Genomic DNA, 27,371 nt, shown 5'->3' with positions numbered 1-27,371 from the left:
GGTGTTTCATCACGAACGTTGCCCATATTCACATCCCCAATTGACATTGTAGATAGACTAACTTTCAATATTTCAAACTGTTCAGTATGCCCTGAAGACCGCCTCTGCCAATTCCAGCCGGCGTTTCTCTCCATCTGCCGTCTCGAAGTTTGCTCGGCGCCCGCATCTCGACACACTCCGTCTCGTCAGAGCGACCTCCGTGACGAGACGCGAGAGTCTGGCCCCTGCAGTACAGCAGGGTCAGAACTGGGCGGCCCCAGCAGTACAGCGGGGTCAGAACTGGGCGGCCCCAGCAGTACAGCGGGGTCGGAACTTCGCGACTCGTGTCCAGTCGCGGCCGGCACTCGACGCGCGGTTCCGCGGCGCGTGTATCGCCCGCTTTTCTGCCGCTCCCGGCGCCTCGGCCGCTGCCGCTGAGGCCAGCACCGCTCCGTGCTCCCTCTGAGGCCAGCGCTGCTCCGGTGTTCCCTCTGAGGCCAGCGCCGCTCCGTGCTCCCTCTGAGGCCAGCGCCGCTCCGTGCTCCCTCTGAGGCCAGCGCCGCTCCGTGCTCCCTCTGAGGCCAGCGCCGCTCCGTGCTCCCTCTGAGACCAGCGCCGCTCTGGTGCTCCCTCAGCTCTGAGGGAGCGGGAGCCCGCGGGGTCGACCCGCCGTGAGGGGTGCTGGTCTCTGTGACAGACACATTGAACGGGCTGGGCATGATGAGCCCAGCAGACCGCCTGTTCGTCGAGGGTTATCAGCATCTCAGATGCTGTGTCTTCGAACTTTGTGCATACAGGAGATGTTTGTTAACTAGGCAGTTGCTATGCCAGCAGCCTGAGATTGGTGCGCCAGCTCCTGCTGTTTCTGGTAGTCGTAGGTGGAATATTTCAGGCATTCGTTCGTGTGGGACTGCTTCCGTTGAGCTGCTCAGCTGCCTTTTGTATTCGGTGCCCCGGCGACGGTTACAAGTTGGACAGACTCTGAGGATGAAAACTTTGTCGTGTCTGGGTGTGGCGCAGCCGTGCCGAGCTGGCCGGCTGCCGACACGCTATTTCCGCGACGGCGGAGTTATTTCGGCTCCGCTAGGACATCGCCACCCTATTTCTGATTGAGTGTCGCCTCTGCTCAGCCATGCAGGTCTAAAGAGCCGTCAGAGAAAATTGGAGGTCCATTGAGACGCGCGCAGTGCTCGGAGGGAGGCGGTCGTCTGGGAGGCTCTGGCGGCGGAGTGAGCCGGGGATTCCTGTGTCCGCCGTCGCTCTGATTTTGGCCACGGACGTGTAGAGGTCGCACCGTGACTTACCCGCACGCGACTGAACTGTGACAACTGAGGAACTCGTGCAGGACGCGTTTACCACAAACACTCAGTTACTTACCTCTGTATTTATTGTTGACCAGTGCGAGTGTTTTTATTTGTGCGCCGGCGCCTTCGCGGGCGGCTCATCTCGTGGTTCATTTTGGTGCGACTGTACTGAGATCACTGCTGCTGATTTCAGTGCTCGCCCTCCTCACCGCACGCCGATTTCCAGCGCCGACTTATATCTGGCTGTGTGTTTTCAGACCGTGTGCGGGATGCCGACGTTTGAGCCGGAGGACAGTCCGTCGGCCGGAGCTCGCACCATACAGCAGAGGATCGAACAGGTCAGTCGGTCACCCCCACCGGTCCGACCGACCGGGGACGGGGTCACCGGTCACCACGGGGCGATCGGTGCGTCTCACTGCCACTCATCCACCGGTGGTGTCGGTGTGCCAGTGTCACCGTTGCCACCACTCGACGTTAGTGTCGATGTAGATTGCCCTCCTGAGTCCACAGACGCGGCCGGGCGCTGCCACCTTACCTGTGTGTCACCTGGCGCTGGCCGGCTGCCTCAGTAGCGGAAATGACACCACCGAGGAATAAGTCCGACAGTGGCTGAAGAATGCAGGGATTGCGGGAAACCCAGAGCGCTGACTCGCCGTGCTGGTGTTTTGCGATCTAACTATTCTAATACGGAGGCCGTGCCCTCGCTTTGGTGGATGTGATCTGGACGACTCACAGTCGCCGCAACGCTGGGGGTCGAGAGGGACATGTTTCAGTGGACTGGTCCTTCCACAGTTGTCCGCTGCAGCGACGGGACTCGGAGGCTCTGAGTCGGTCACGCGCCTCGGCTGATCGGGACACCGCCGGCGGTCCCCATGACATTGAGACAGCCTCGGCGCTGCGCTGTTCGATTTGCTGGTGTTGGTCTGCGGACGGGCGATGTGTCGGCGCTCAGTGGACGCACGGGCGGTGTGTTCGCGCTCAGCGGACGGACGGGCGGTGTGTCGCCGCTCAGTATTGTATTACACATCATGAAGCACTTCCACACAGTTATGTGGCTATTCCGTACCCCGTTGTCAATATGATTAAACGAATGATCATTGTGGTCATCACAAGCACGCACACGAGCACACACAATCACACACACGCATACATGCACGCTTTGCAGTCATACACAGGTAAGATATGCAAGCTCAAATGACCAGCCAGATTCTCTACATTTCTAGCCTATTCCACTCCGTTGCCTCCCTAGCAGATGTAGCCGCAGCTCCTTTTTAAACTGGGCTCCTGTTCGACATCGTATCGCGGCTGGCAAATCGTTGTATGCGACTACAATATGGTGCAGGAAGCGGCGCCTGCCCGACTCGGACCGAATCGCCGGCGTGATAAGGTGGTCGGCGTTACGGGTGATACGCTGGTGGACGTCCCTGCGTGTGACCAGGCCACCAGCAATACATTCGGGTTGCGATGACAGCAGCATCCGTTTCAGCAGGGCGAGGCCGTGATAGAGGTACATGTTCTCGGCAGTAAGCCAGTCCAGTTGATAAAGTACATCGCTAATGTGCGCAGATTTCCTCCGTCCCGATAAAACGCGTGCGGCAAAGTTTAACACTTTTTGACGGAAGTAGACGGAAGGTCTCTGGATGCCGGGCTCGGGCCGACCGCCGTTCTGTTTACGGTCTGTGTCGGATCTACGACCGTCGGCTGCGGCCGTTGGGTGCTTTTTATAGAAGAACGCCGGCCATCAATTCCATTTCATGGAGCGTGCTGCAGTTCAATTCCAGATCGGCCCGTCGCGCGGCATGGCTCTATCATGCCATGTGGAAGACATTCGTTGCATCAATGCCAGCATTGTTCTTGAATTTATCTCGGGAAATACGTTTAATCGTTTGAATTAAAATGGTGATATTTTAGGCAGAATGCTTGATTTAGGCGAAATTTTAAGTTCTCGGCCACTGCTGTCGCGCTATTGGGTATTGTTCCGCTATTCACAACTCACTGTTGATTCCTTAAAAGCCCTCTCGTACCCTTAAAACTTTTACTAATTTAAGTTCGCCTTTGCCCTGCCTCCTCCGTGAATGACCGCGTCGTTTCATTTCTGCGTTGTTTCTCAGCTTCAGTCGTTGAGCTCATTGCCCTTGAGGTGGCAGTGAGTCAGTGCTGTTTTTAGCCTGGTAAACAAGTGGCAATCCACTTAGTCAGGTGCGGATAGGCCGGACGCTGTCTGCCCTGTCCGTCCGCACACCACGTCACTCGGTCTGACCGGGGGTCAGATGGGGCTCAGATCAGTGGGCGTCCGTGCCGGCGGGCGGCCTGGTTCAGCGCGGCGCCCAGCCCGAGCTCAGCACCGGTACGTGTAGTACCGGCCAGCGCGGACCGAGCCGTCACTCGGTGGCAGCGGCAGGTGTATTGTGAGTGTGTGTCGGTCGGTCACGTCAGTAGCTGGGCGCCGCGCGGGGTCCGCACCAGACGTCACCAGGGGCGCCGCGCGGGGTCCGCACCAGACGTCACCAGGGGCGCCGCGCGGGGTCCGCACCAGACGTCACCGCGGGCGCCGCGCGGGGTCCGACCGGCGCACAGCGCCACAATGGGCGCCGTGACGGCGCGCGGACGGGCGTGACGGCTCGGACGGCTGCGTGGCGACCTGCTCCGTCCGTCCCCGGGGACCGTCTTGTCGGACTGGAAGGCATTGGGCAATGGGCATGGCTGGTCCGCCGCTCGCACGAACAGTCGCCTTCACGCTTTGGCGGGTCGTTCATCCACCAACGAGCCGATGTTTCACTCGCCAGCTCAGGTGGAAATTATGGACACAGTGATTCATGGATCTGATCTTTCCTATGAGCTCCTTTGTTTTTCGTCGCTGGTTTGAGTGGAGACGCCTGATGTATCCTTTTTGTGTGTTCCGCTGTGTCTGGCCGTCCACTGCACTGCTCGGTCCACATTGGCCCAAATTGGCCGGCGATAGCGGCGGCCCGGCGCGCTCCAAAGTGCCGCCGCCGACGAGCCCGTCGATTTCCCCGGTGGCCGCCGCGGCCGAGCGGACCGTGTGCCGGCCCGACAGCCGGGCTGTCTGATGACTGGGCTCTGGTGTCTGCTGTCGACCTGCCCGCCGCCGGCGCTGGCGGCGGGGCGGTGTAGTTTCTGTAACCCGTCCGTTCGGCCCCGGTGGTCGGCGGTGAGTGGCCAGCTGGTCTTGTTAGGTGTCGGCAGTCTGTCTGCCGTCTGTCTGCTGTCTGTCGGGCCGTCTGCCCGTCTGTCTGCCGTCTGTCTGCCGTCTGTCCGTCTGTCGGCAGTCTGTCGGTAGTCTCAGCCGCCCGTCTCCTGTCTGTCGGCGCGTCTGTTGGTCGTTGTGCGCGTGGGTCCAGCTGTCTGTCAGGTTAGTCAGTTTGTCTGCGTCTTCTGATGCTCTCCCGCCTCCGCAGCTACATGTGGTCGCCGGCTGACGGGGTATGGGTCTCGGCGCAGTCTGACCTCTCCCGACACCTGTATGTGGCCGCCCCTGTGTCTGTTTGACATTCCGCGGTGGGCCGACCGGCGGCCGCCTGCAATATCCGCCGTTTCTCTGTCTCCATAAAGCCTTCGGTCCGCCGCCGCCCGGCCGGCCATTGACATTCGGCGCGCTCAGTGTGGTCCGTGGTTGGGCGGCCTCTGAGGAGCCCGAGTAGCGCTCATCCGGTCGTTTGACGGCTTCCCACTCCCTGAATGGTTTGTCACAGCGGGCTTCTGCCCGTTTCATCTCGTCGTTTGCCGCTCCTTTTCCCGAATTCCCAGTTATTTGCCAGTCTATTCATCCGTTTTCCGGCACTCTGCGACCTCCAGCTCCCCGTATGGCTGGCCATTTAGCGGACTCCCCGTGTAGCCTGTCATTTGGCGGTTTCGCCCGCTGAAAGCCGGGTCATTTGGCGTGCCTGCCGTGCCCAGCGCGGCCGGCGGACGATGTGTCGTGTCACGGGGCGTCCCAGTGCCGCCGCCGCCGCGGTCGATGGCGGACTGTGCGTGAGAGCGCCGCCGGGCACGCCCTGTCGGTGCCGGGCCCGCACCTGCCCGTCGTGCGCGCGCCGCGCCGGCCGACGACCGACGGGCGGCGGGCGGCGCGCCGACGGCAGTGTGGCGGACGGTGCCGACGGGAGGCCGCGCGCGGCCGGCTCGGGCGCGGCGGTGTGGTCGGTGGTGCGTGGTTCCCTGTGTGGCGCTGAGTCGCGGCGGGCCGGCTCAGCTGTGTGGTTGGTGAGGTGGTGAGGCCCGCGGTGGAGGCGGCTGGCTGGTCAGCGGACACGGCAGCTGACGCGCCGCTAAGTGACGGCCCTGTGGCGGCGCGGCGTGGCCGCCGGGCGCAGCCGACCAAATCGGACACCGCCGGTGTCCTGAACCAGCCGGCCACCCAACGATACAAGCTCCAGCGAGTGCATACAGCGGTGTGCGGCCCATTTGTGTGATACCCAGCTCTCCCAGCTCCTCCGTTAGGCTGAGCGGTGCTGGCTGATCAGGCCGGTTACGAGCGGCGCCCGACCGAGCTCGGCGAACGGTGGCGCCCGGTGATTGTGAGCCGCAGACAGCCGCCGTGTCGCTGACTCGTTACCGTCGGCCGGCGGTGGTGGGCGGCGGCCCGCGGCGGCCCGCGGCGCTCCGGCCGTGTCAGTGTGTGTCGGATGTGATGCGCCCGCGGCGGCCCGTGCCCAGCCCCACCGCGCGACACCTGGTGAGTTGACCGCCGAGAGCAGCACCTCTCCGGGAACGGTCCGCGGACGGTCCAGAGATTCCTCCGGTGCTGGGTCGGAGATCCCCTCAGCGGCGCACCGTCCCTTTCCTCTGACCGTGTCACATTCCGCCGACAGTGGCTTTTGAAGTTCTTTTGATTGTGAATCACTGCGACTCGGTATGTCAGTTATGCCCCTCGGCAGCTTCTCCAGGAATGTGCTCTGTTCCTGGATTTCTGGGAAGGTAAATGCTTCATATAATCCACATGGTGAAACCACATCAGTCACATTCCCACCACGCTGGCTGTCTCGTGCTTGGTCTGAGGCTAGGCACCGTATTTCTTACTCTTGGTTCTCCAATACTGACTCACAAACCCACCTGCCCACCGTGCTATCTGGGGACGCCGGGCTGCCCACCGTGCTAACTGGGAGATAGGGACAGCAGGCTGCTCACCGTGCTAACTGGGGACGCCGGGCTGCTCACCGTGCTAACTGGGGACGCCGGGCTGTTCACCGTGCTAACTGGGAACGCCGGGCTGCTCAGGGCACTAACTGGGAGATAGGGACAGCAGGCTGCTCAGTGCTCACCGTGCTAACTGGGGACGCCGGGCTGCCCACCGTGCTAACTAGGGACGCCGGGCTGTTTGCCGACACCGGCGGTCACCCTCTGTGTCCAGCTGGGCTGAGATTGCTTTGAGCCGAGCGCCGTGGTCGGTGTGTAGCCGGCCCGAGTTCAGCTCAGCCCCGCGGTCGGTGTGGCGGACCGGCAGAGTCTCGCTGTCGGATCCTGCCGGAGTACCGCTGGCGTATCGGGTTGTTAGGACGCCCGGTGGAGCCTGAAGGGCAGGTAACTCACCGGCTGGCGGCGTCAGCAGTCGGCCGGCTGCGGTCGGCGGCCGCGTGACTCATCCGTCTGCGCCCGATGGTGTCGCTATAATAACCGGCTGCGTCCGACGGCGGCTGGCAGTGATGGCCGCTGACGACGGTGACAGCGGCCACTCGCGGCCGACCTCTCAGACAGTAACGGTGTGCTCACGGTCAGTCCCGTCTGTTCGACGGCAGCTCACAGCGAGCGGCCTCTGTTTCCGGCGGCCGGCTCGGCGTCTGCTGCCTTCCAGTAGCCCCGACATCACCCGCACCGGCCGACTGACCGGTCACCGGCGGACACTGACCCTGGGACCGGCGCGGCAGAGCACTGCACCACCTCCGAGGGACCCGGGTACGAGCCAGGAGCTGAGCGTCCGGCGCGCGCCCGCCGCGCTCCGAGTTCAGCGCGGCAGCTGTGGCACCTTCCGGGAACCTCTGCCGGGACACAGGAGTGACGCAGTCCGACGAGGCCGCCATTGTCGGGCCGACGTCACTGGCGACGTGCGGCCGTCAGATGGCCGCCGCGTCCGCGGTTATTTCGATTATACCGCAGATTTTCAGAGAATTGACGCGGTGCTTCTACCTTTATCTATTAGATAAAGTTGGATATGATGTTCAGATTTGTATGATGGCGCATTTTTTACTGGACATTAATGTTGCCTTGGACGGTATTTGTTGGACTATCTCCCTAAATTATCCGCGGACCGCAAGGTACGACTGTTTGACACCGGCTGCGGCCTGTCGGCCTGTCACGAGACTCGCAGTGACCAAGGGGCGCAGCTCCGTCACACGACCAGTGGCCGCAGAGGTCGGCTCCGCTCCAGAACAGACGCTATCGACCGTCCCTGGGCGCGAGTGCCGACGGCGCTCTCCGGCACCCATTGTGCCAGCCGCCGCTCCAAACTGTCCGCGACACGGCAGCGCGGCGGCGGCGCCCCTCCGACCGGACATCATCGCCCACCATCGCCGGTCGGCGGCCGGCGGCCGGCGAATCGGCCAAAGCTCGGCGGCGGCGGCGGCGATCGCTGGTCGGCGGCCGGCGAATCGGCTCAAAGCTCGGCGGCGGCCCGGTTATATCGGCTCAGCTGAGTCAGACATGGCGCCTTATCCTGAGCTGGGCGGCAGTGGGGCTGGGGCGCCAGCGGCAGTGTGGGCTGCGGGCTGCGACAGAGGTGGCTGAGTGTGTGTGTGAGGGAGGGGAGCTGTGACAGAGGTGGCCGAGTGTGTGTGTGTGTGTGTGTGTGTGGGGGGGGCTGTGACACAGGTGGCCGAGTGCGGGGAAGGGGCCATGACAAGTGGCCGAGTGTGAGGAGGGGGAGGGAGGGGCTCCGTCGCCGGCTGCGTGACACGAGGAGCTGCGTAGTACGCGGTATCGAGCGGCGGCCGAGTGGCGCCCTACGCCTCCCTACCCCGTGCGCGCGGATTGCATTTGCGGCATGCCGGCGAGGCTGCGGACGGCCGTCCTTGGGGAGCGAGGGCGGGGCAGCGGAGACCGCCGCGGGGACAGCTCACAGCAGGACAGCGGAGACCGCCGCGGGGACAGCTCACAGCAGGACAGCGGAGACCGCCGCGGGGACAACTCACAGCAGGACAGCGGAGACCGCCGCGGGGACAGCTCACAGCAGGACAGCGGAGACCCCCGCGGGGACAACTCACAGCTCGGAGACCGCCGCGGGGACAGCTCACAGCGTGGCGGCGGAGACCGCTGCGAGGACAGCTCACAGCGTGGCAGCGAGACCGCTGCGCAACACCACGGAGTGGATTGGGAGAGGACAGCGGGGACCACTGCGCGTCTCTCTGCCGTGACCATTCCCCAGCTTCACAACCGTCATGGCGGCGGGCTCAGTTTGAACTTCCTCAACGTGATTTGCCCATTGGATGTGATTCTGGCAGCGTCTCTGTGTCCCTGCCTTCCCCCGTGTACCGTGTGGGTGTGTCTCTGGCCGGCAGTGCTGCGGGGTGTCTCCGAGTCCCTGCCTTCCCCCGTGTGCCGTGTGGGTGCGTCTCTGGCCGGCTGCAGTGATGACGCCGCGGCCCGACCGGTCCGGTGTCGGCCCGTGATGGATGTCCTGTGGGGAGCCGGCATCATATAGCCAGCCTGCGACCGGAATTGACAGCGACCGCGGCGAGGCGGGGTTGGTGTATAGGGGGCGGTGGTGCCTACTGTCGGGAGATGCGCAGAACTGCGGTGGAGCGCGGGCTCGAGACGGCGGCGGCCGGACTTCTGTGGCTGTCCCAGACTGGCGGCGCGGCCCGCCTTCTCCAGACTCTCCCCGAGGTGACCGGACGGTGACCGGTCACTGTGGCCAGCCGAGCGGCGCTAACCCCAAGCAGGGGCCGCCGGCTGGGACCCGCTGGCTGGAACAGATGAGTTTGCATCTCCACTGACTCGTCCCCGGTACTTCGGGTTCCGCGACCGGCGCATGTTTTTACTAGTTTAACTCCATATATTGGACTGCTCCTCAAGCTTTCAGAGATCCACTCACTTCTGGTTCATAGCGTCGTGTTCTGTTGCCGTGCGACCAGGTCGTTGGGGTTAATTAACTCCCAATCATTTTGATGATATCTATCTTGCATTCATGAACGTCATCCTGAACGAATTCCTAGCATAATGCCCGCAACGGGTCACTGAGCCGGCCCCAGCTCAGCGTTTGGCGCTCTCTCGCGGAGGTAGTCCCGTGCACCGTGCTCCCCCAGACAGGGACCGGCCTCAATGCCGGGACCGGCTCGGAGCGGCCCGTCGGCGCCTCACGGTCTCCTGTCGACCTGCACCTGCCGCTCGCGGCTGCACGCCCCGCGCGGAGGACGGTGTGCCAGGCGCCTCCGGTGCGCTGCAGATGAGCACCGCACAGCGATGGGATCCAGGTGCGGTGGCAGCCGTCACGACCAAACGCCGCTGACTGGCGACAGACTGCCGACAGATACGGTAGACGCCGACAGACACTGACAGACACTGACAGATACCGGCAGACACCGGCAGACTGCCGACAGTCTCAGACCAAACGCTGCTGACTGGCGACAGTCTGTCAACAGACGCCGCTCAGCGGCCCGCCGACCCGGGACTGGCGCCATCCGACCTCTCAGCGGCCATGAGCCCGGCGCGGATATGGGGTGCTCGCAGAGGCCGCCTGTAGTGCTCCGTCCGGGATTCGGCGGCTTTGGCGCCCGGCTGGGACGCCGGCTCGGCGGCCGATCTCGTTCTGTCGGCCGCGGCGTGCTCGGCAGCTCAATGTCCGACCGGCTCGTGCCGGGCCGGCGGCGGCTCGTCCCGGACCGGCCGCGCCGTCCGTTATGTGGCCGGATCAGGCTCAACTGACCGCGCCGGGCCGCCTCAACGGGCTGTCGAACATTGGCCGAAATCAAACCCAGCGATATGAGGCTCTTATCCCTTTGTCCGATATTGGACGGAAGTCTGGTTGCTGAGGTTTAAACGTATGTAAAGCGGCGATTATCTTTCGTCCTATTTCGGACAGACTGTCGGCCGTTATACCGGCTCGGCCCAGTACAGTCGTGTACAGGTTGATGGTCCCCTACTCTTTATCCACTTGGTTCCTATGGCTCAGCATTGGCAGCAGCCGCCTGGTACCGGTAGGCTGTGCCGCATGACCCGAGAGTGAAGCGGCACAGCCTACCCACACTGTATGACACCGGCTCGGGTCGCCTGGTAGAGCGATTTGACCGGACGCTGCGTTACACCGGCTGGGGGGAGGGGGGGGGGGGTAAGGGTCAGGCCAGTCGATTTGGCTCGGCTCGGTGGATGAGGCGGGCTGGAGTGTGGTGTGGGGCGGGGGTGATGTGGGGAGGGAGTGAGCGGACCTGGGGCTGGGTGTGTGTGGTCACTTGTCGCATAGAACCGATCGTAATCCACCCCCCAAAAATTCGCTTTAGAGATATTCACAAAACCCAGGGGGGTTCAAACACCCACATATCCCAAGTGGGGTGCGGAAGGACAGGTAAGGGTCCATACGGTCTCCTCATGAATTGCAGCAAAGAAAGAAAACAGACCTGTCACCAAATAATCTTTCTGAAAAGTGGACTAATCGCATCGCCTCGGACACAGAAATAAACATCCAGCACGCGAAGCGTCTCGAACCGGGCCTCTCACTACCGGTCAGTTTGACAGTCTAGCACTCCTACGCTGAGCTACACCAGATGGTGGCCACGGCCGGGGCTAAGTCTGGCCGGGCGGGCGGCGGGGCCGGGAGGTCGGCAGCAAAGTCAATGAATGTTTTTGTGGTTTCGGTTGCCGGTTGCTCTAGCTTGGTGGAATGATGATGGATCATTGGCAAAACTTTCAACGTGGAGTCCCGGTTCGAGCCTCATCGGGGCTCCGGCTACTTATCCGAATTAGGATCTGGTTTGATTTTTGTGGTTGCGAGCCATTTATACGGTTTTATATCTACATGTCGATTGTCGATTGATTGATTGATTGATTCATTCATTCGTTCATTTATTACATGTCGACATTTAGCATACGAATTGACATCCAGGATCAATCCGATCAATCTACCATTTTCATAAGCGTATTGCCTAAATATCATGCATGTATGTGGCACAAGACCTATGGTTGCCTCGATACCGTGCCACATCACGTTTTGCACAATGCACAAGTAAATTATATTCGCTGGGTATTCCGTGCATTGTGCTTAGCAAAAACAGGAATGCCATTGTTAAGCGACGCAAAATGTGCAATGCACCAAGTGACCACACAACCCGCCCAGCCCCCATGGTCCACCAACACGCCCCACACCACTCCCCAGCCCACGCCAACCACCGAGACGAGCCTCTCCCCCCGCGCTGGTCTGACGTGACAGCTGGTCTACAAAGCGCTCCACCCGGCGACCCGAGCCGATGTCAAACGGTGTGGGTAGGCTGTGCCGCTTCACTCTCGGGTCATGCGGCACAGCCTACCGGTACCAGGCGGCTGCTGCCAATGCTGAGCCATAGGAACCCGGTGGATAAAGAGTAGGGGACCATCAACCTGTACACGACTGTACCAGTGAGTCGGTATACCCGGTGTCAGACCAGCAGCCCGCGGCCGGCAGTCGGCAGAGTGGGTCTGTGGGCGGCGCCCGGTCACTGCCGCGGCTGATTGCTGCCGGCCCAAGGGTCGCCGTGGGACCACCCGCTGCACTGGTGACGCAGCTACCTCGGAGCGTGCTGAGCCGACCGACTGCGCTCCGGCACGACCTGTGCCCGGGCCGGGGCGCGCCGCCCGTCTTACCGAGCGTTAGACTGATGCAACACGGCAACCAGACCGTGTCATCACGGTACAAATGGTTCACTGGGGAGTGGTGATCCGACCGGCGGCTCAGTGCCGCTCGGGCTCGGTTTGTTGGTCTCGGCGCGTTGAGCTGCGGTGTTCCGGTGAATGGCGCTCTGCTGAGCCGTGAGCTGTTGGCCGCCGCTGTCGGTACGGTCCGGGCGTGGAGGGGAGGCTACTCGACCGGCGAGCCCAGTGATGCGCTGTCGGCACCTTTCGCTGTCGGTGCTCCGCGCACGGACTCACCATGCGGGGGCGTGCTGCGACCGCAGGGCTGGCGTGCTGCGTCGGCCCGGACGCCCATTGCTGCCTCTTGTGCCGCCTCTGCTTGGTCCTCAGGTGCTGCTTCGGTCAGCGGGTGGGGCACTCCGTCCTGCCGCCGTTCAGCGGCCGCCCCAGTCAGCAGGCCAGTCCGGGTCCTAGCCAGGCCAGTCCTGGCCGGGACCCAGGTCTGTCAGTCGGTACTGGGGTCCGGTAACCAGGTAACCAGCTTCCGGTCGGTCCCCGTGTGGTCAGTCCTCAGGTGTCCGGTCATCAGGTGCCCGGTCCTCAGGTGTCCGGTCCTCAGGCGCCAGTCCTCAGGTGCCAGTCCTCAGGTGCCCGGTGTCGAACCCGTCCACAGCAGGGCCAGACGTGTTTTACGCCGGAAAGCCGAATATTTTGTGGCCGCGGGATATGCATAGGATAATGACGCGATAAGCTCTTTATGGGGGATATTTCAGCACGGGCGGGCGGCCACGCTGGCCGATTCGCCTGTAACAAAGCCCAGCGGACACGGGTATGTCAAAACGGGCCGGGCTTAGCGCCGGGGGCCGGGAATGGTTCCAGTGCTGGGTCGGTGACCCGCACCGGACTCCACCGAATTTCAAACTCCGCCTGTGGTCTGGGTGATCAACACTGAGCGAAACTGGACGCCGACGGTGAACATACACAGAAATTGATCGGCACAGAAAATGGGGGGGGGGGCACTTTTAATGTGAAACAACGCTTCTTATGTAATTATGTCTGCGTTTGCTAACACCCAGTCGTTTGGCAGCGGCATTGTCCTGCAGAGTACCGACCTACCCTCCGCCTGTCGTTCCTGCTCCCGTTATTGTTGCCGTGCTATTTAGGCACGGCGCGCGGCCGGTGCGGTCGCCGGTCGCGCCCGACTGGTGAGTCTTTGTTAGCGGACCAGCCGCGTGTGAAACATAATAAACACCAGTGCTGAATGCGATTTTGTGGTGCGAAAGAAGTGACGTGCCAAGTCTTCCGCCCAAACATATCCGGCGGATGGCTGCAAACATCCGGAACGGAGGGATGCGGGGCGGTCAGCGGCCGAACGGGGTCACGGGGCGGCGCAAGGGGTCCTGCCCTCCCTGCAATGACTTCCACCCTGCCGCAGGGACCCTGCCCTCCCCATGCCGCAGAAACCCCTGTCTCCCTCCCTACTGCCGGAGACAGATTCGGTGCGCCCATTGTCAACAGTGAATATATTTGTCCACGCATTGTCGCGGGAATAGGCTATCCCGCACGCTGACGCGGGGAAGAGGGACGATAGATTCTGCCGCACATTTAAACCCGACTCGCAATTTGCCGCCGTCGACATCATTCTTTCACAAGCGAGTGCGTCCATCGCGCGCCATTGACAGCCGGCTGGACGGCGGCTGCAGCCGGCGGCCGGCGCTGCAGTCACTGTCGGGATGTCATGTTAGGCCCCCGTTGCCCGCGCCACTATCACCAAGCGTTCGCCTCAGTTGGCTGTCAGCGGCCGAAACCACTCGCGTCGGCTCGTTTGTAGGGTAGGACGGCCCCTAAAAAACGCACCGACGGAGTGATAACGACGAGGTATATAGGTCGGGATTAAGGATATGCAGGTTTGACGAATCTAGAAGTCGCATCTATTAAATAGGTGAGGGTGGGTGGGAAACTTCTCGCCCACTCTCTGCTCCACTCGCCGTCCGTCGCAGTCGACGACTGCCGTTCGCGCCTCTCAGCTCTGCTGCCAGCGGCGCGCCCGTTCCTACACTCCCCTTCGCACCACCCCTAGTCAGGGTCTGCCCCGCGTCTGTCGGCGGGGGTGATTTATCTGTCTCCGACCCCCGTCTCCCTTTGCTCCGGTCACGTTCAGTGGCGCCCGGGCAGGGTCCTAACCTTCCATAGCCGCGTCGCCGCTATGAGTTGATTAGGCCCCCGTTGCCCGCGCCACTATCACCAAGCGTTCGCCTCAGTTGGCTGTCAGCGGCCGAAACCACTCGCGTCGGCTCGTTTGTAGGGTAGGACGGCCCCTAAAAAACGCCAAATACACCTTAGTGTGAACCGGGGCGGCGAGGGACTCCCTCCACCCCAAGGTCGGCTCCCGTCCTGAGTCAGCTGTGACTGGACCCCATACTCCCCGCACAGTGCCGCCAGTGACTCACTGTCGACCGGCGTGGGGGCGCCGCGACCCACTAATGGAACGTGACCGTGTTCGGGGTGTTCGTTAGTCGTCTGCCTCTCGTGGCCGCCGGGGGACCAGCGGGGGAGCCGGGTCGTGCGGCGTCGGCTGGTATCAGGTTGCGGCGGGCGGCCCTTCCCGCCGCTGTCGCCTGGTTTGAGGACCGTGGCGGCCCCACTGTGGGCCTCTGTGGCCCCGCGGACAGTACCGGCAGGCGGGCCCGCGGCTGCCCCGGCGTTGACTGTCTCATCAGCCGGTCCGGTGTCGTGGCGGTGCCGGGGCTGTGCCAGCGGCCGGCGGCCGGCTCTGGCTCCGCCGATGGCTGTCTTTTCTGACTGGCGGTCGGCGCGGGCGGCCTTGGGGGGGGGGGGGAGGGGGGAGGGGCGACTGTGGTTCCCGGCGGCCCTGCTGTGTCGTTCGCTGATATTCCAGTGTGTGTGAAGCCATGCCTGGACGCACTGCGGTCAGGGGGGGGGGGGGGTCCGATCCGATGGTTTTGTCCCCGTGTCGGTCTTGGACCCCCGTGTTCACGGCCTCGGGGTTGTGATGTTTAGCCCCGCACGCTTCCCGGCGCCTAAACCGACGTCATCGGTGCTGGCTAAAATGGAATGCCGCGAATCTGGGATCAGTGGCCTGGTTTCGCCTTTGATATCGTGCTGCAGATTATCTAGTCGTCGGCAGCGGTCCCGTAGACCTATGTTGCGCGCAACTTAGCCGCGGCGTCGGCGGCGGACCCGGTTTACGTGCTCATACGACCGCACATACATAAATAAGGTTTGTATGGCCATGTGGCCGTGAATGACTGGTAGAAAAGGTTGTGCCTGGATTCCGGTGCTGTGATGGCACCGCACGCAAAGCACAGTGCCTCACGGAAAGTAGGAACGGTGCATTGTTAGCGTACTTTAAACGCACCTACCCCTACCTAAGAATCACGTGCTGTTCATGAGGCCTGTGAGCACGGGCGCCGATGACTTTTCTGCCGCTCCGTTCTGGCCTGCGGGATGACGACTTTGCATTGCCAGCGCATGTGGGGACTCACATTTGGCAGCTGCTCGCACGGGTTACCGTGGGTGGGCAGGGTTCGCGAAAGTGTCGGCTGCCAGCTTGCCGCAGATTGCAGTGTCGCGACGCTTACTCGGAGTCTCGAGATTGGGGAGCCGGCAGGCAGCGGCGTAGTCGGTGTATTTGTGTCCGGGCATGATCTTGCATGCATTTTGTCTGTGCTTGCTCGATTCCTGCACTCAGAATACACTTTGAGAGCAGTTTGAATAAAGACTCAATTGAGCGCTGAGACCAGCCTCAAATGTGTCTGATTTTAAAACGGTTTCAGTAAGGCTTCCTAAGGGCTCATGTACCCGAATACTGGATTCAAGCGATACCGAAACTGGGGTTCGGACTGGAAACTGGTTTCATAGTGAGACTAATTTTTAAAAGCTTGACACCGAAAATAGGTACCGACTGAGCTCTGTTTCTGCGATCAATGGCGTTGCTCAGAAAATATTCTCAGAATGTGTGATCTGTTTTGAATCGGGGACATTAGCCCGAAACTGATCTCTGAGACCGAAAATGGAGAAACTGTTTTCTCAGTGTGTGCGGATTGTTCGTTCGGTCTCGTCTGCCACCGCTGAGCCCAGTGTTTCAGACATTGAACGAAAGAAGTTCATAGTCTGTCGATAGCTAGATGCCTGTCGAGTTGCGGAGCAGCCGATGCATGACGCAGACCGGGTGTGTATGTGTGTGTGTGTGGGGGGGGGGGGTGCGTGTGTGTGTGTGTGCGTGTGTGTTAAGCGCAAAGTGGCCGAGGCGTCGGCAGCGGACCAGGTGTGTAGTGTAGACAGAGTGGCCGAGGCGTCGGCAGCGGACCGGGTGTGTAGTGTAGACAGAGTAGCCGAGACGTCGGCAGCGGACCAGGTGTGTAGTGTAGACAGAGTAGCCGAGGCGTCGGCAGCGGACCAGGTGTGTAGTGTAGACAGAGTGGCCGAGGCGTCGGCAGCGGACCAGGTGTGTAGTGTAGACAGAGTAGCCGAGGCGTCGGCAACGGACCAGGTGTGTAGTGTAAACAGAGTAGTCGAGGCGTCGGCGCCGGACCGGATGTATGCGTATGTCGATTTGCAGAAATACGGAGGCGGCCACTTAGAAAATACTTGAGACCTTTTTACGAAGAGACTCCTTGAGTGCTAAACCGAGCCTCCAAGGTGAATGGCTGAGATGTGTATCTGCGGCAGCGTATGTCCATCAAGTTGCGTTCGGAAGCGCTTCTCGAAATGCGTGGTCTGTTTTGACAAGGGGCATTATCCTAAAGCTGGTCTCTGAGACAAAAAAAAAGAGATGCTGTTTTCCAGTCCCGGCGAAGAAAAAAAAAAGAATGTCGAGTTGCGGAGCAGCCGAGGCGTCGGCGGCGGACCTGTTGTATATGTATCTACGTATGTATGTATGTATGTATGTATGTATGTATGTATGTATGTATGTATGTATGTATGTATGTATGTATGTATGTATGTATGTATGTATGTATGTATGTATTCACGTCATAGGGCACATCCACGTAATTGAGGCTTTCCTGTACCCTGGAGTCGTTAATATAAAACGGACGATCAGTTGGGTCAGCATACACATACATACACATGCACACATCTAACCAACCCCCCACGTTGCCTCGTCAACAAGTGCTGCTTTATCTCGCTATTGAAGCGGCTCCCGGGCAGGTTTCGTGTCACGCTTGGCAAGATGTTATATGCGATGACAATAGCGTGTCTGAACTACGCCTGCCAGACTCCGATCGAATCGCCGGCGTGACTAAATGGTCTGCGTTCCGTGTTGTACGGTACGGCGGTGAACATCTCCACGAGTGACCAGGTCGCCGGCGATCGACTCAGGCTCTGATGTCACTAAAATGCGCTTTAGTAAGCTAAGTGCCTACCGTGTTGCAGAGGGCCGAGGTGACGGCGGCGCACCTGGCGCCTGTAAGTTGCAGAGTAGCCGAGGCGTCGGCGGCGGGCCTGATGCGTGTGCATGGGTTGCAGATTAGCCGAGGCGCCGGTGGCGGACCCGATGTGTGCAGGGGTTACAGTGCAGCCCAGGCGTCGGCGGCGGGCCCGATGTATGTGCATGAGTTGCAGAGTAGCTGAGGCGTCGGCGGCGGTCCTGATGTACTTACGTGCAAGGGTTGCAGCGTAGCCGAGGCGTCAGTGGCGGACCTGATGCGTGTGCGTGAGTTGCAGAGTAGCCGAGGCGTCGGCGGCGGGCCTGATGTATGTGCCGTTGCAGAGTAACCGAGGCGTCGGGGGCGGACCTGATGCATGTGTGTGAGTTGCAGAGTAGCCGAGGCGTCGGCGGCGGACCTCATGTACGTGCGAACATGGGTGGAGAATTGTTTTCAAAGTTGGTATGGCGCCAGTTGCTTGAAACAATAATATCGTGTTTTATTCTTATCAAACTGAAATCCTTAAATTTCGTAGCTTTTACCCTGAAAAGTTGGTATGGCATTGCCATACCATCTTTTAAGTTGGTGTGGCGCGTGCCATGCCTGCCATACCATATTCTCGACCCATGTCGGTGCAGAGTTTATGGGGTGGCTGAGGCTATACGACGGCGGGCCTGATGTGTGTGCATGAGTAGCAGAGGAGCCGAGGCGTCGGCGGCGGACCTGATGCATGTGCATGAGTTGCAGAGTAGCCGAGGCGTCGGCGGCGGACCTGATGTATGTGCGTGATTTGCAGAGTAGCCGAGGCGTCGGCGGCGGACCTGATGTATGTGCGTGATTTGCAGAGTGGCCGGGGCGTTGTCGGCGAACCTGATGTGTGTGCGTGGGTTGCAGAGTAGCCGAGGCGTCGGTGGCGGACCTGATGTATGTGCAGTGCAGAGTAGTGATGTCAACTACGGAAAATCGGAATACCGATACCAAACCAAGTACCAACCTAGGGTGCATTATACCAACAAATTACCGAACACATTAGGAATCAAATACCAAGTACCGAGTTGGTATCAGTATGGTATCGGTATACCGAAAAGTTGTATCCGAGGACATCTCTACTGCAGAGTAGCCGAGGCGTCGGCGGCGGACCTGAGCATGTGGGTGCCGAGGCGTCGGCGGCGGACCTGATGTATGTGCGGTGCAGAGTAGGACGTCGACTACGGAAAATCGGAATACCGATACCAAACCAAGTACCAACCTAGGGTGCATTATACCAACAAAATGCCGAACACATTAGGAATCAAATAGCAAGTACCGAGTTGGTATCAGTATGGTATCGGTGTACCGAAAAGTTGTATCCGAGGACATCTCTACTGCAGAGTAGCCGAGGCGTCGGCGGCGGACCTGATGCATGTGGGTGCCGAGGCGTCGGCGGCGGACCTGATGTATGTGCGGTGCAGAGTAGGACGTCGACTACGGAAAATCGGAATACCGATACAAAACCAAGTACCAACCTAGGGTGCATTATACCAACAAAATACCGAACACATTAGGAATCAAATAACAAGTACCGAGTTGGTATCAGTATGGTATCGGTATACCGAAAAGTTGTATCCGAGGACATCTCTACTGCAGAGTAGCCGAGGCGTCGGCGGCGGACCTGATGCATGTGCGTGCCGAGGCGTCGGCGGCGGACCTGATGCATGTGCGTGCCGAGGCGTCGGCGGCGGACCTGATGCATGTGCGTGCCGAGGCGTCGGCGGCGGACCTGATGTATGTGCGTGCCGAGGCGTCGGCGGCGGACCTGATGCATGTGCATGAGTATGTATGTGCGTGAGTTGCAGAGTAGCCGAGGCGTCGGCAGCGGGCTTGATGTATGTGCAGTGCGGAGTAGCCGGGGCGTCGGACGCATTGCAGTTGCAGAGTAGCCGAGGGGTCGGCGGCGGACCTGATGTGTGTGCATGAGTTGTAGGGTGGCCGGAACCAGGTGTTTTGTGTGTATCGCGTAGCAGGTTGGGGTGCCGCGTTGCACGACCCTTCAAAGCGTGCCTACCAGGCTCCCCGGTTTCCTTTACGATTGTGTGTGCGCTTAATATGCCTCTGAATAGCTGCGCGTCAGTCGCCGGGGAACCATCCTCATGGTGGCGCCGCGTCAGTCGCCGGGCAACCATCCTCGTGGTGTCGCCGCCAAGGAACCGCACTCCGCTGTACGTACCCCCGAGCCGTGCTCGATACGCCTCACCTGCCGTGCCGGCGTTAGTGTGCCTGACCATAGAATCCTTGTAGCCGTTGGTACTCCCCACAGCTTCCCTGGCTCCCTTCTCGCTCGCTCTCCGCTCCACTCGCCGGCGGCCATGTCGGCGTTAAGGAGTGCGTGATCGGATAAACCTCGTAGCCGTTGGCACTCCGCACGGATTCCTTAGCTCACTTCTCGCCCACTCTCTGCTCCACTCGCCGTCCGTCGCAGTCGACGACTGCCGTTCGCGCCTCTCAGCTCTGCTGCCAGCGGCGCGCCCGTTCCTACACTCCCCTTCGCACCACCCCTAGTCAGGGTCTGCCCCGCGTCTGTCGGCGGGGTGATTTATCTGTCTCCGACCCCCGTCTCCCTTTGCTCCGGTCACGTTCAGTGGCGCCCGGGCAGGGTCCTAACCTTCCATAGCCGCGTCGCCGCTATGAGTTGAGTGGTGCCGGGTTATCCGACGTCAGTGATGTCGCTGTCGGTGATGGCGGTGATGTCTCGGTCGGTGACGTCGCCGCGGTAGTGTGAGGGGTCGCCGCGCCGCGCCGTCTGGCCGCCGATACGGCTGGGCGGTCCGGGAGGACGGACCCTCCTCCGACTGACGCCTTCCGTCCGTCCGGGGCGGCGGGCGCTGTATCTCCTCTCCGACCCGGACCGGAGCGCGCGAGCAGGGCCCGACCGGCCGATACCCCCCTTTCCGGCGGAACTGGGGCGGGGGAGGGGGGGGGGGCGGACGCCATCGCCGACAACCCGTCATCACGACACCCCGCCATCGACGGGGCGCGTCGGCCGGACAATGCGGTCTGTCGCCCGACGGACGGGAACGATCTCCGTCGGAATTGACACCGAGACGAGCGACTGCCACCGGACCTGACACCGGGACGAGCGACTGTCACCCGAACGGACACGGAGCCGGCCAACTGGCACTCGAGCACCCGAACGGACACTGAATCAGCGAGCTGACACACAGTCTGACACCCAGCCCGCGCCGGCCACAAATGTCAGAACTGACGCACGCTCCCACCGTGGTGTCGATGCCGGAATCGGCGGCAAACAGGTAATATTACAACAATGCAGTTTGTATGTACGTTGCACAGTACACGCAGCATAGGTGCTGAGCAGGGGCGGATCCAGGAATTTTCGGGAGGGGGGGCGGCAAGTCGAAATAGGGGCGACCTGGCAATCCGGGGGCGCTCCATACAAAGGGGGCGCCAAACCGTCAAAATCGGGAGCCAAAAGCCCGCGCCGTGCTATGGGGCGTTATCGTGCTCCACCTCAGGTTTTTCGCAAATATCTGAAAAACGGCTGCGCGCAGCGCCGCCATTTTCAGCATACCTTATCATGCATCTTTTTTGCACATGTTGTAAAAATGTCTGACGCGGGTGATGGAAGGTCAGGTCACCAGGTTATGCCAAGTGACCTAGCCTAAGAAAAAGTTCAAATGCTTACCATTGCTATACCGACTGAACGATTGCTTTGAACCTTTCAGCGATTGATGAAAGCAACACTATTCATGAAATGTATATCTCGGAATTTCGATATCTGTGACCCAAGGTCAGGTCAGTTGTGCGACGTCTCCATTAGGTAGGGAGGTATAATTAAGTCTTTGGGAGAAAACTGAAAGGCATCTCTTTTGGACGAGCGCCATTCTAGACAATATCAAGCATTGGGATACATATAAAATTAACACACTGAATAAGAACATTGCACCTAGTGTGACCACTCATTAGGTCCAAGAGGTCATGCCATGTCATGAAAGGTCCGCAGCAGTTTTTTTTAAAATAACTTTTGATAGATTCAAGCTAGAGCGATAAAAACACCTCAGCTGTGTTCAGCTCGACGATACGCATCGACTGCTATGCAGCATGACCTTTCCCGGTCAGGTCATGACCTTGACCTGAGGTCAAATTCTCAAAATTACCCTTCATAAGGTCACCCTTTAGTTTGTTCGACGTGTCTCGACGACAGAAACGCAATGCTGGCAAACGTAATGTCGAGACTCTCTTGAGTCAAAAGTTATTGCAGGAAAACATTGTTCGTAAAAAGGCTATTTTTAGAGTCTTTTGCCCTCTGAAGGCTAAACCGTTGACCTGAGGTCAAATCTGAGCGCAGCTCGCAGAAGCACCTTAAAAGGGCTATCAAATGCGCTTTTCTGCGGCGCTATAGCTCTATTGGTTTCCGAGTTATGTGCCGCTGCTTCGAAAACGGAAAAATGTTGAAACAGGCAACATTTTACCTTTGATGACCTCTGGTGACCTGACATTCGACCTGACCTAAAAAATGACCGTTTTGTTTTCGTCTTGTTTTTTGACGATCTTTCGAATGCCGCTTATCGCGTGTCACTACGCGGCCCAGGAGCCGAGTTAGACGAGGGAGTGTGCCCCCCCCCCCCTCCCCAGCAGGACACGGAAAACTCAGACCACCAGCACGGCACGGGTTAAAAGTCGTAGATGGGCACCGCTACCCTAGCAAAAGATATTAGGAAAAAGGTGACCTCCATTTACTGGTGCAGTCCTCCTTCTCCCGGTGATGCCCCCTCCTTTTTCTGGAAGCGTCTCACTTATGCTGGTATGCCTCACTTCCCGGGGGCGCCCAACCTCTGCTTGGATCGCCTAATCCATTATGGAGAGACCCACTTTGCTTAAGTCGCCTCATTTCTTCCTTCTAAGAACAACCAATTTGCTGTGGGCGGCCCACTTATCTGGGACGCCCATCTTCTGCTAGAAGTGCCCCTCTTCTTCCTGATGCGTCCCACTTCTACTACGAGTGCACCTTTTCTGTTAGGGCGCCCCTTTGCTGCTGAGGAGTCTTTTCTACTGTGAATAGGATGGCCCTCTCCTGTTTGGCGACCCCAAATTCTGCTGGAGGCGCCCCACTTCTGCCCAAATTTTGGTGGGGTGCCCCTCTCTTACAGGGGGCACTTCTCTTTTGCTGGAGACGCCACTCTTGTGGGGGCGCCCTTCCACTGCGGGGAACGTCTCTCTTCTGCCAGAGGCACCCCTTTTCTTCTTATGGGGCTCCTGTTTTTTTTTTTCTGGGGCGAGGCGACCCTCTGCTGCTCGGAACGGGGCACACCTCTCCTTTTACTGGGGCACCGCCCCTCTGCTGGGGTTGCCCTTCCGCTGTCGTCAGTGGCGCCCCTCTTGGTAGAATATACTCCTTTTCTTTTTTGTAATGGGGCGCCCCTCTTCTACCGGGGGCGCCCATCTGCTGCTGGGGCGTCTGACTTCTGCCGGATATTGTCAATGGGGCGCCCATATCCTGTTTGGCGGGCCCAACCTCTGCTGGAGGCTGCCTATTTTTGATTAACTTTTGCTGTGGCGCCTCTCTTCTGCTGGGGCGCCCCTCTTCTGCTTGGGGCGCCCGTCTCCTACTGGAGACCCCTCTCTTCTGCTGGGGCGCCCCTCTTCTGCCAGTGGCACCCATTTTCTTATTATGGGGGTCCTTTTTTGCTGGGGCGCCCAGCTGCTGTCAGGGCGCCCCTCTTCTCGGAATGGGGGCGCCTCTCTCCTTTTGCTGGGGTGTCGCTCCTCTTCAGGGGGACACGTCTCCTGCTAAGGGTGCCCTTTCGCTGCCAGGGGCGCCCCTCTTGAACAGAAGGTATTTTATATTCTTGTAACGAGACGCCCTCTTCTGCTGGGGGCGCCCATCTGCTGCTGGGGTGACTCTCATCTGCTGGGAATGGGCAATTGGGCGTCACTCTCCTGCTTGGTGAGCCCAACTTCTGCTGGAGGCGCCCTATTTCTGCTGAACCTTTGCTGTGTCGCCGCTCTTCTGCTCGGGGCGCCCTCTCTGCCGCGGGATATGGGCGCCTTTTTCGGATGGCGGGGGGGGGCGGCCGCCCCCGTCGCCCCCCCCTGGATCCGCGCCTGGTGCTGAGATGCTTCAAGGCTCGTGTTAAAGTTTTTGTTGCAGGGCAAACGTGGGAGAACAGAGTATGCTGTTATTACGTGGGACCCAGCGCTGCCCACTGGAAGACGGGCGGGCGTGCCTGGGCCCTCAGTGCACGGTCACGATTGATGGTGTTGATTCCCTCCATAAAACTGCGCTGATCCCCGTCGATGTTCGTTTGCAGTGTCCCATTGCGGGAGTGGCGTCACTGCCTCACAGAAGGGCCTCTCGTTAAAGGTAGTGTGCCACATTTGAAAGATTTCCCATTTTATTTTTCCTAGGATAAGAAGCTTCTGTTTTTACCTAATATCGCAAAAAAAATCAAAAATGGGCCTGGAATAGTGCCTTTTTCGCCTAAAAGTTTTTCGGTTTTTAGATATGTATAACAACTGTAGTGGGCTCACCTGCAAACAGGCGTCGGGCAACAATCGCGAATGCGGCGCACTTGTGACAATAAGCAAAGGTCATTATAGTGTTACGACCATACGACGTACGGGAATGAGTTATCAGCTGTCTAATCGTAGACAACACAATGTCGAGCCTTAAACTGTAAGCCCGTATTGGTATTGTTTCTTTTATTTGGCTGTCGAACATTATTTATGGTTTGAAATATGATTTTATGTAAAATAATTGATATGAAAAAGCCGTCTTATAAGTTATGACCCCATTTCACCACACGCAAGTGGCAGAAATGACAATGATCAGCTGACGCATTTTTCTTGGCCGAAGTCAGAGCGCGCGGCCCGACGCACCACGCGTATTTGGAAATTCCGACCTCGACGAGCATCAGAAGCCACCTAACAGGCGTGTTCGAAACCGCAGGAGATGATGATGAACGGGTTTATCGAAACTTGATTGGATGAGCATATCGGTAATAGCGATTTCAGTGTGTGCATTTATTGTTCATAGTGGTGTGAAATGTGGTTGGGGTACGACCGACAACCCGTCGCGTCGGGGCGAATTTCGCACTGGGGTACTCAAAATTTGAAGAATTTAAGACGTTTCCATGAGTTTTGAAGGTATGGATAAGTTCTAAAAATCCGGTTCTCCTTATCTGGGCCATTAACTCCATACGGTCCAGGAAAGCTGGCACACTACCTTTAATCGTAATCACAGGGCCGGCGATCCAATCCTGCCTTTGATCCGCGGGCCATCGGACGCTCGTGAATGCTGATTAGTTATGTTTCTGATCATTGCTAGGCTGCTCAGATGAGGCCGTAACCCAAACAGCGGTATCGGCGAGCAGTGCTCGGTCTGCCGACCTGCAACGGCCGGTCAGGGGCGGCGCTATCCCCTGTCTGACCTTGTCCTGGTAAGGGGCTGCTACCTGCCTGACCTTATCCTCTGGTCAGAGGGGCCGCTCCGTTCCTGCTCCTGCCCTGGTAAGGGGCGATCCCCTGCCTAACCCTGTCCTGATGAGGGGCCACTCCCTGGTTGACCTTGTCGTGGTAAGGGGCCGCTCCCCTATCCTGTGGTCAGAGGGACCGGTCCGATCCTGTCCTGTGATCGGAGACTGAGGGCCGCTGCCGTTCAGGAGCCGCAGCCCGTCCGACCCTGTCCTGTGGCCGGACGGCCGCTCCCCTGTCAGGCCCCGCCCTGTGGTGGTCAGTCGGCTGTTCTGTAAACACCACGGTGCGGCGATACCGGGAGGGATGCCGCCGCGATGACCGCTGACCTGGTGCAGATGCCGGCCGGCTGCAGATCGGGAAGCTGGAATGTGTTAGCCTGTAGGGTGCGGCAGGGTTGTTTGGTTTGTCGTGGTCGAATCATTCCATCACCGTGCTGCCATTCCTGGCGCCGCGCCTCGGCCGTTCTCCAGCTCCAGAGCCGCTCCTCTCCCCTGCGGTCTGCGCCCGTGCCCTCCTCACCCGCCGGCCCATCAGGTCACCTCGGCCGTGCGTGGTCCTGTCGGGCGCCGCCCGTTCGCTGTCGCGTGCCCCGCCCGGCCCGCCGCCCCCCGGCTGACCCACTGCGAGCCCGTGGATCACGGGCGCGGCGCGGTGCGTCCCGCCGGTGTGCCGGCCGAGTTACCGGTGGGTAATCAACAGTGGCCGCCTAATGACGTGTCGGACCGCCCGGGGCACCGGCGCCGGCCAAATAACTAACCGGACCATCGATCGAACACGCCGCCCCGCTGCCCGAGCGGCGCGGCTGCGGGTACCGGACGACCGTCTGCGGACCGTAGCCTTCTGCGGGCTGCGGCGGAGACGATACCACCGCCGTGTCCACTCGTCTGTGCTGTTCGTTTGTCTGCCTGGTGTGTCCGCCGTGTTCGCCGGCGGCGGCGCCCCGTCTCCGACGTGCCGAGACCGGTCCTCAGCAGTGCGCCCCGCCGTGTTTGCGGCGCGTTTCTCGCTGCTGTTGATGGCCCAGAGGGTCTACCGGCGGCCCCACAGCGCCGGGCCGGCTGCGGCGTGCTCAGGTGCCGCCTCGTGGCGCCGCGCGCGGCCTAATGGCGGCTCTTGACGCGCTCGTTAGTGTTCGAGAGGCGTGCTCCCCCGCCCGCGGCTACCTCCGTCCACGGCAGCCTGGCTGTGGGGGTGGCGGTCGAGCTGGCGGCGGAAGTGCGGGCCCAGGTGGCTGGTGCTGAGACACGGGGAGGGTTTGTATGACACGGAGCCACGTGAAGCTTTCTGACTGCTGACGGACGCGACAGCCGACAAGTGCTACCGTTTACCCATGCTACCTGTGCTGCCTGGCCCACGGCTAGAGGGCGATGTGATGCATCATCTCTGCATCTCGCTAAATTGGTGATTCCTGATGGCCAGGAGGCAGTCGAGTCGATGCTCAGTCCTGCTGGCTGTGTTTTCAGCCCACCCCGTGTGTCGTGGCTGTGAAATGGCGAGCTGTTACGTGGCTGTGAAATGGCGAGCTGTTATCTGCGGCATCAGGCCGTCGGCTGCGAGGGCGGATCGGCGGCCGGAGATTGCGGGCCGCGCCCGGTGTCGGCGGCGGCTGTTGCGTGTCGGCCGGCTAACACCGGCGTCCGACAGGCCTGAGAAGCGTCAGCCGGCCGGCCGGCGCAGCGCGGACCGGCTGCCTGTTTTTCTCGGCCCAGCCGCGCCGGGGCCGCGTCGGGCCGCTGGCACTTGGCGGCGGCTAATATTTCCCCAGATAGCGCGGCTTCTTACCAAATGAAACGGTTCCCCGGGGCCAGCTCCGACGCCGGGGCGACGGTAAACAGGGTCCGTTATTGTAAAACGTCTCAGTTTCAGAGGAAAACGTATGATAATGCTCGCCCGCGCCGCGTCTAAAACAGTGCGCGGTGGCACTGATGAACGTGTGCTCACTGCTCACTGCTCACTGCTCAGTGCTCACTGCTCACCGGCCGGCTCCGGCGAATCATTCGGCCCTCTCGCGGGTGTCCCGTTTCGGCCGGCGGTTTGCGGCGTGTCGGCTGCGTCGTGCCGCCGGCTGTGGGTCGTTGCTAGCGGCCGTGGTCGTTGCGCCATGATAGGCCCGTTGTGCGAGGCTGCCGCAGAAACGCGCGGGGCCTGCGGACCAGGCAATCGAGCCCCGTCCAGTCGTTCCACATTTCACGGATGGACCAGGGCACTGGATTGTGATATTGGGCTCTTTTGATTTTTGGAAGTGACTGTGTTTGCTGGTGGTGGATTTCCATGCCTGGGATTCGTTTAAAGCTGATGGGTGTTAGTTAATTGCCGGCTGACTGATGGGTAGTAATAGGTCACTTTGTGAGTCGCCTCTGTCACGACGTTCGTCTGTGTAACTGTCACTGTCATTCAGTGGCCACTAGCTTAGTCACCACTCAGTGTCAGCCCAGTTCAGTGATTGTGAAGGTTA

At 60.1% G+C, this 27,371-nt stretch overlaps 1 protein-coding gene across 5 annotated transcripts in view; it reads left to right on the top strand.

The window, feature by feature from the left end:
• LOC122387653 (catenin delta-2-like) overlaps positions 1-27,371 on the top strand; it is a 95,826-nt gene that overhangs the window by 10,962 nt on the left and 57,493 nt on the right. For all 5 annotated transcript variants that reach the window (XM_043378044.1, XM_043378053.1, XM_043378026.1 and 2 more), the window contains exon 2: positions 1,541-1,621. In XM_043378044.1, coding sequence (XP_043233979.1) covers positions 1,553-1,621 — 69 coding nt within the window. In that variant the 5' untranslated portion in view covers positions 1,541-1,552. The remainder of the gene's footprint in view (positions 1-1,540; positions 1,622-27,371) is intronic.

This window comes from Amphibalanus amphitrite, unplaced genomic scaffold (genome assembly GCF_019059575.1).
Source record: "Amphibalanus amphitrite isolate SeventyFive unplaced genomic scaffold, NRLGWU_Aamphi_draft 000017F_arrow, whole genome shotgun sequence".
NCBI classification, from domain to species: Eukaryota; Metazoa; Arthropoda; class Thecostraca; order Balanomorpha; family Balanidae; genus Amphibalanus; species Amphibalanus amphitrite.
This window is presented reverse-complemented; position numbering and strand designations above follow the sequence as displayed.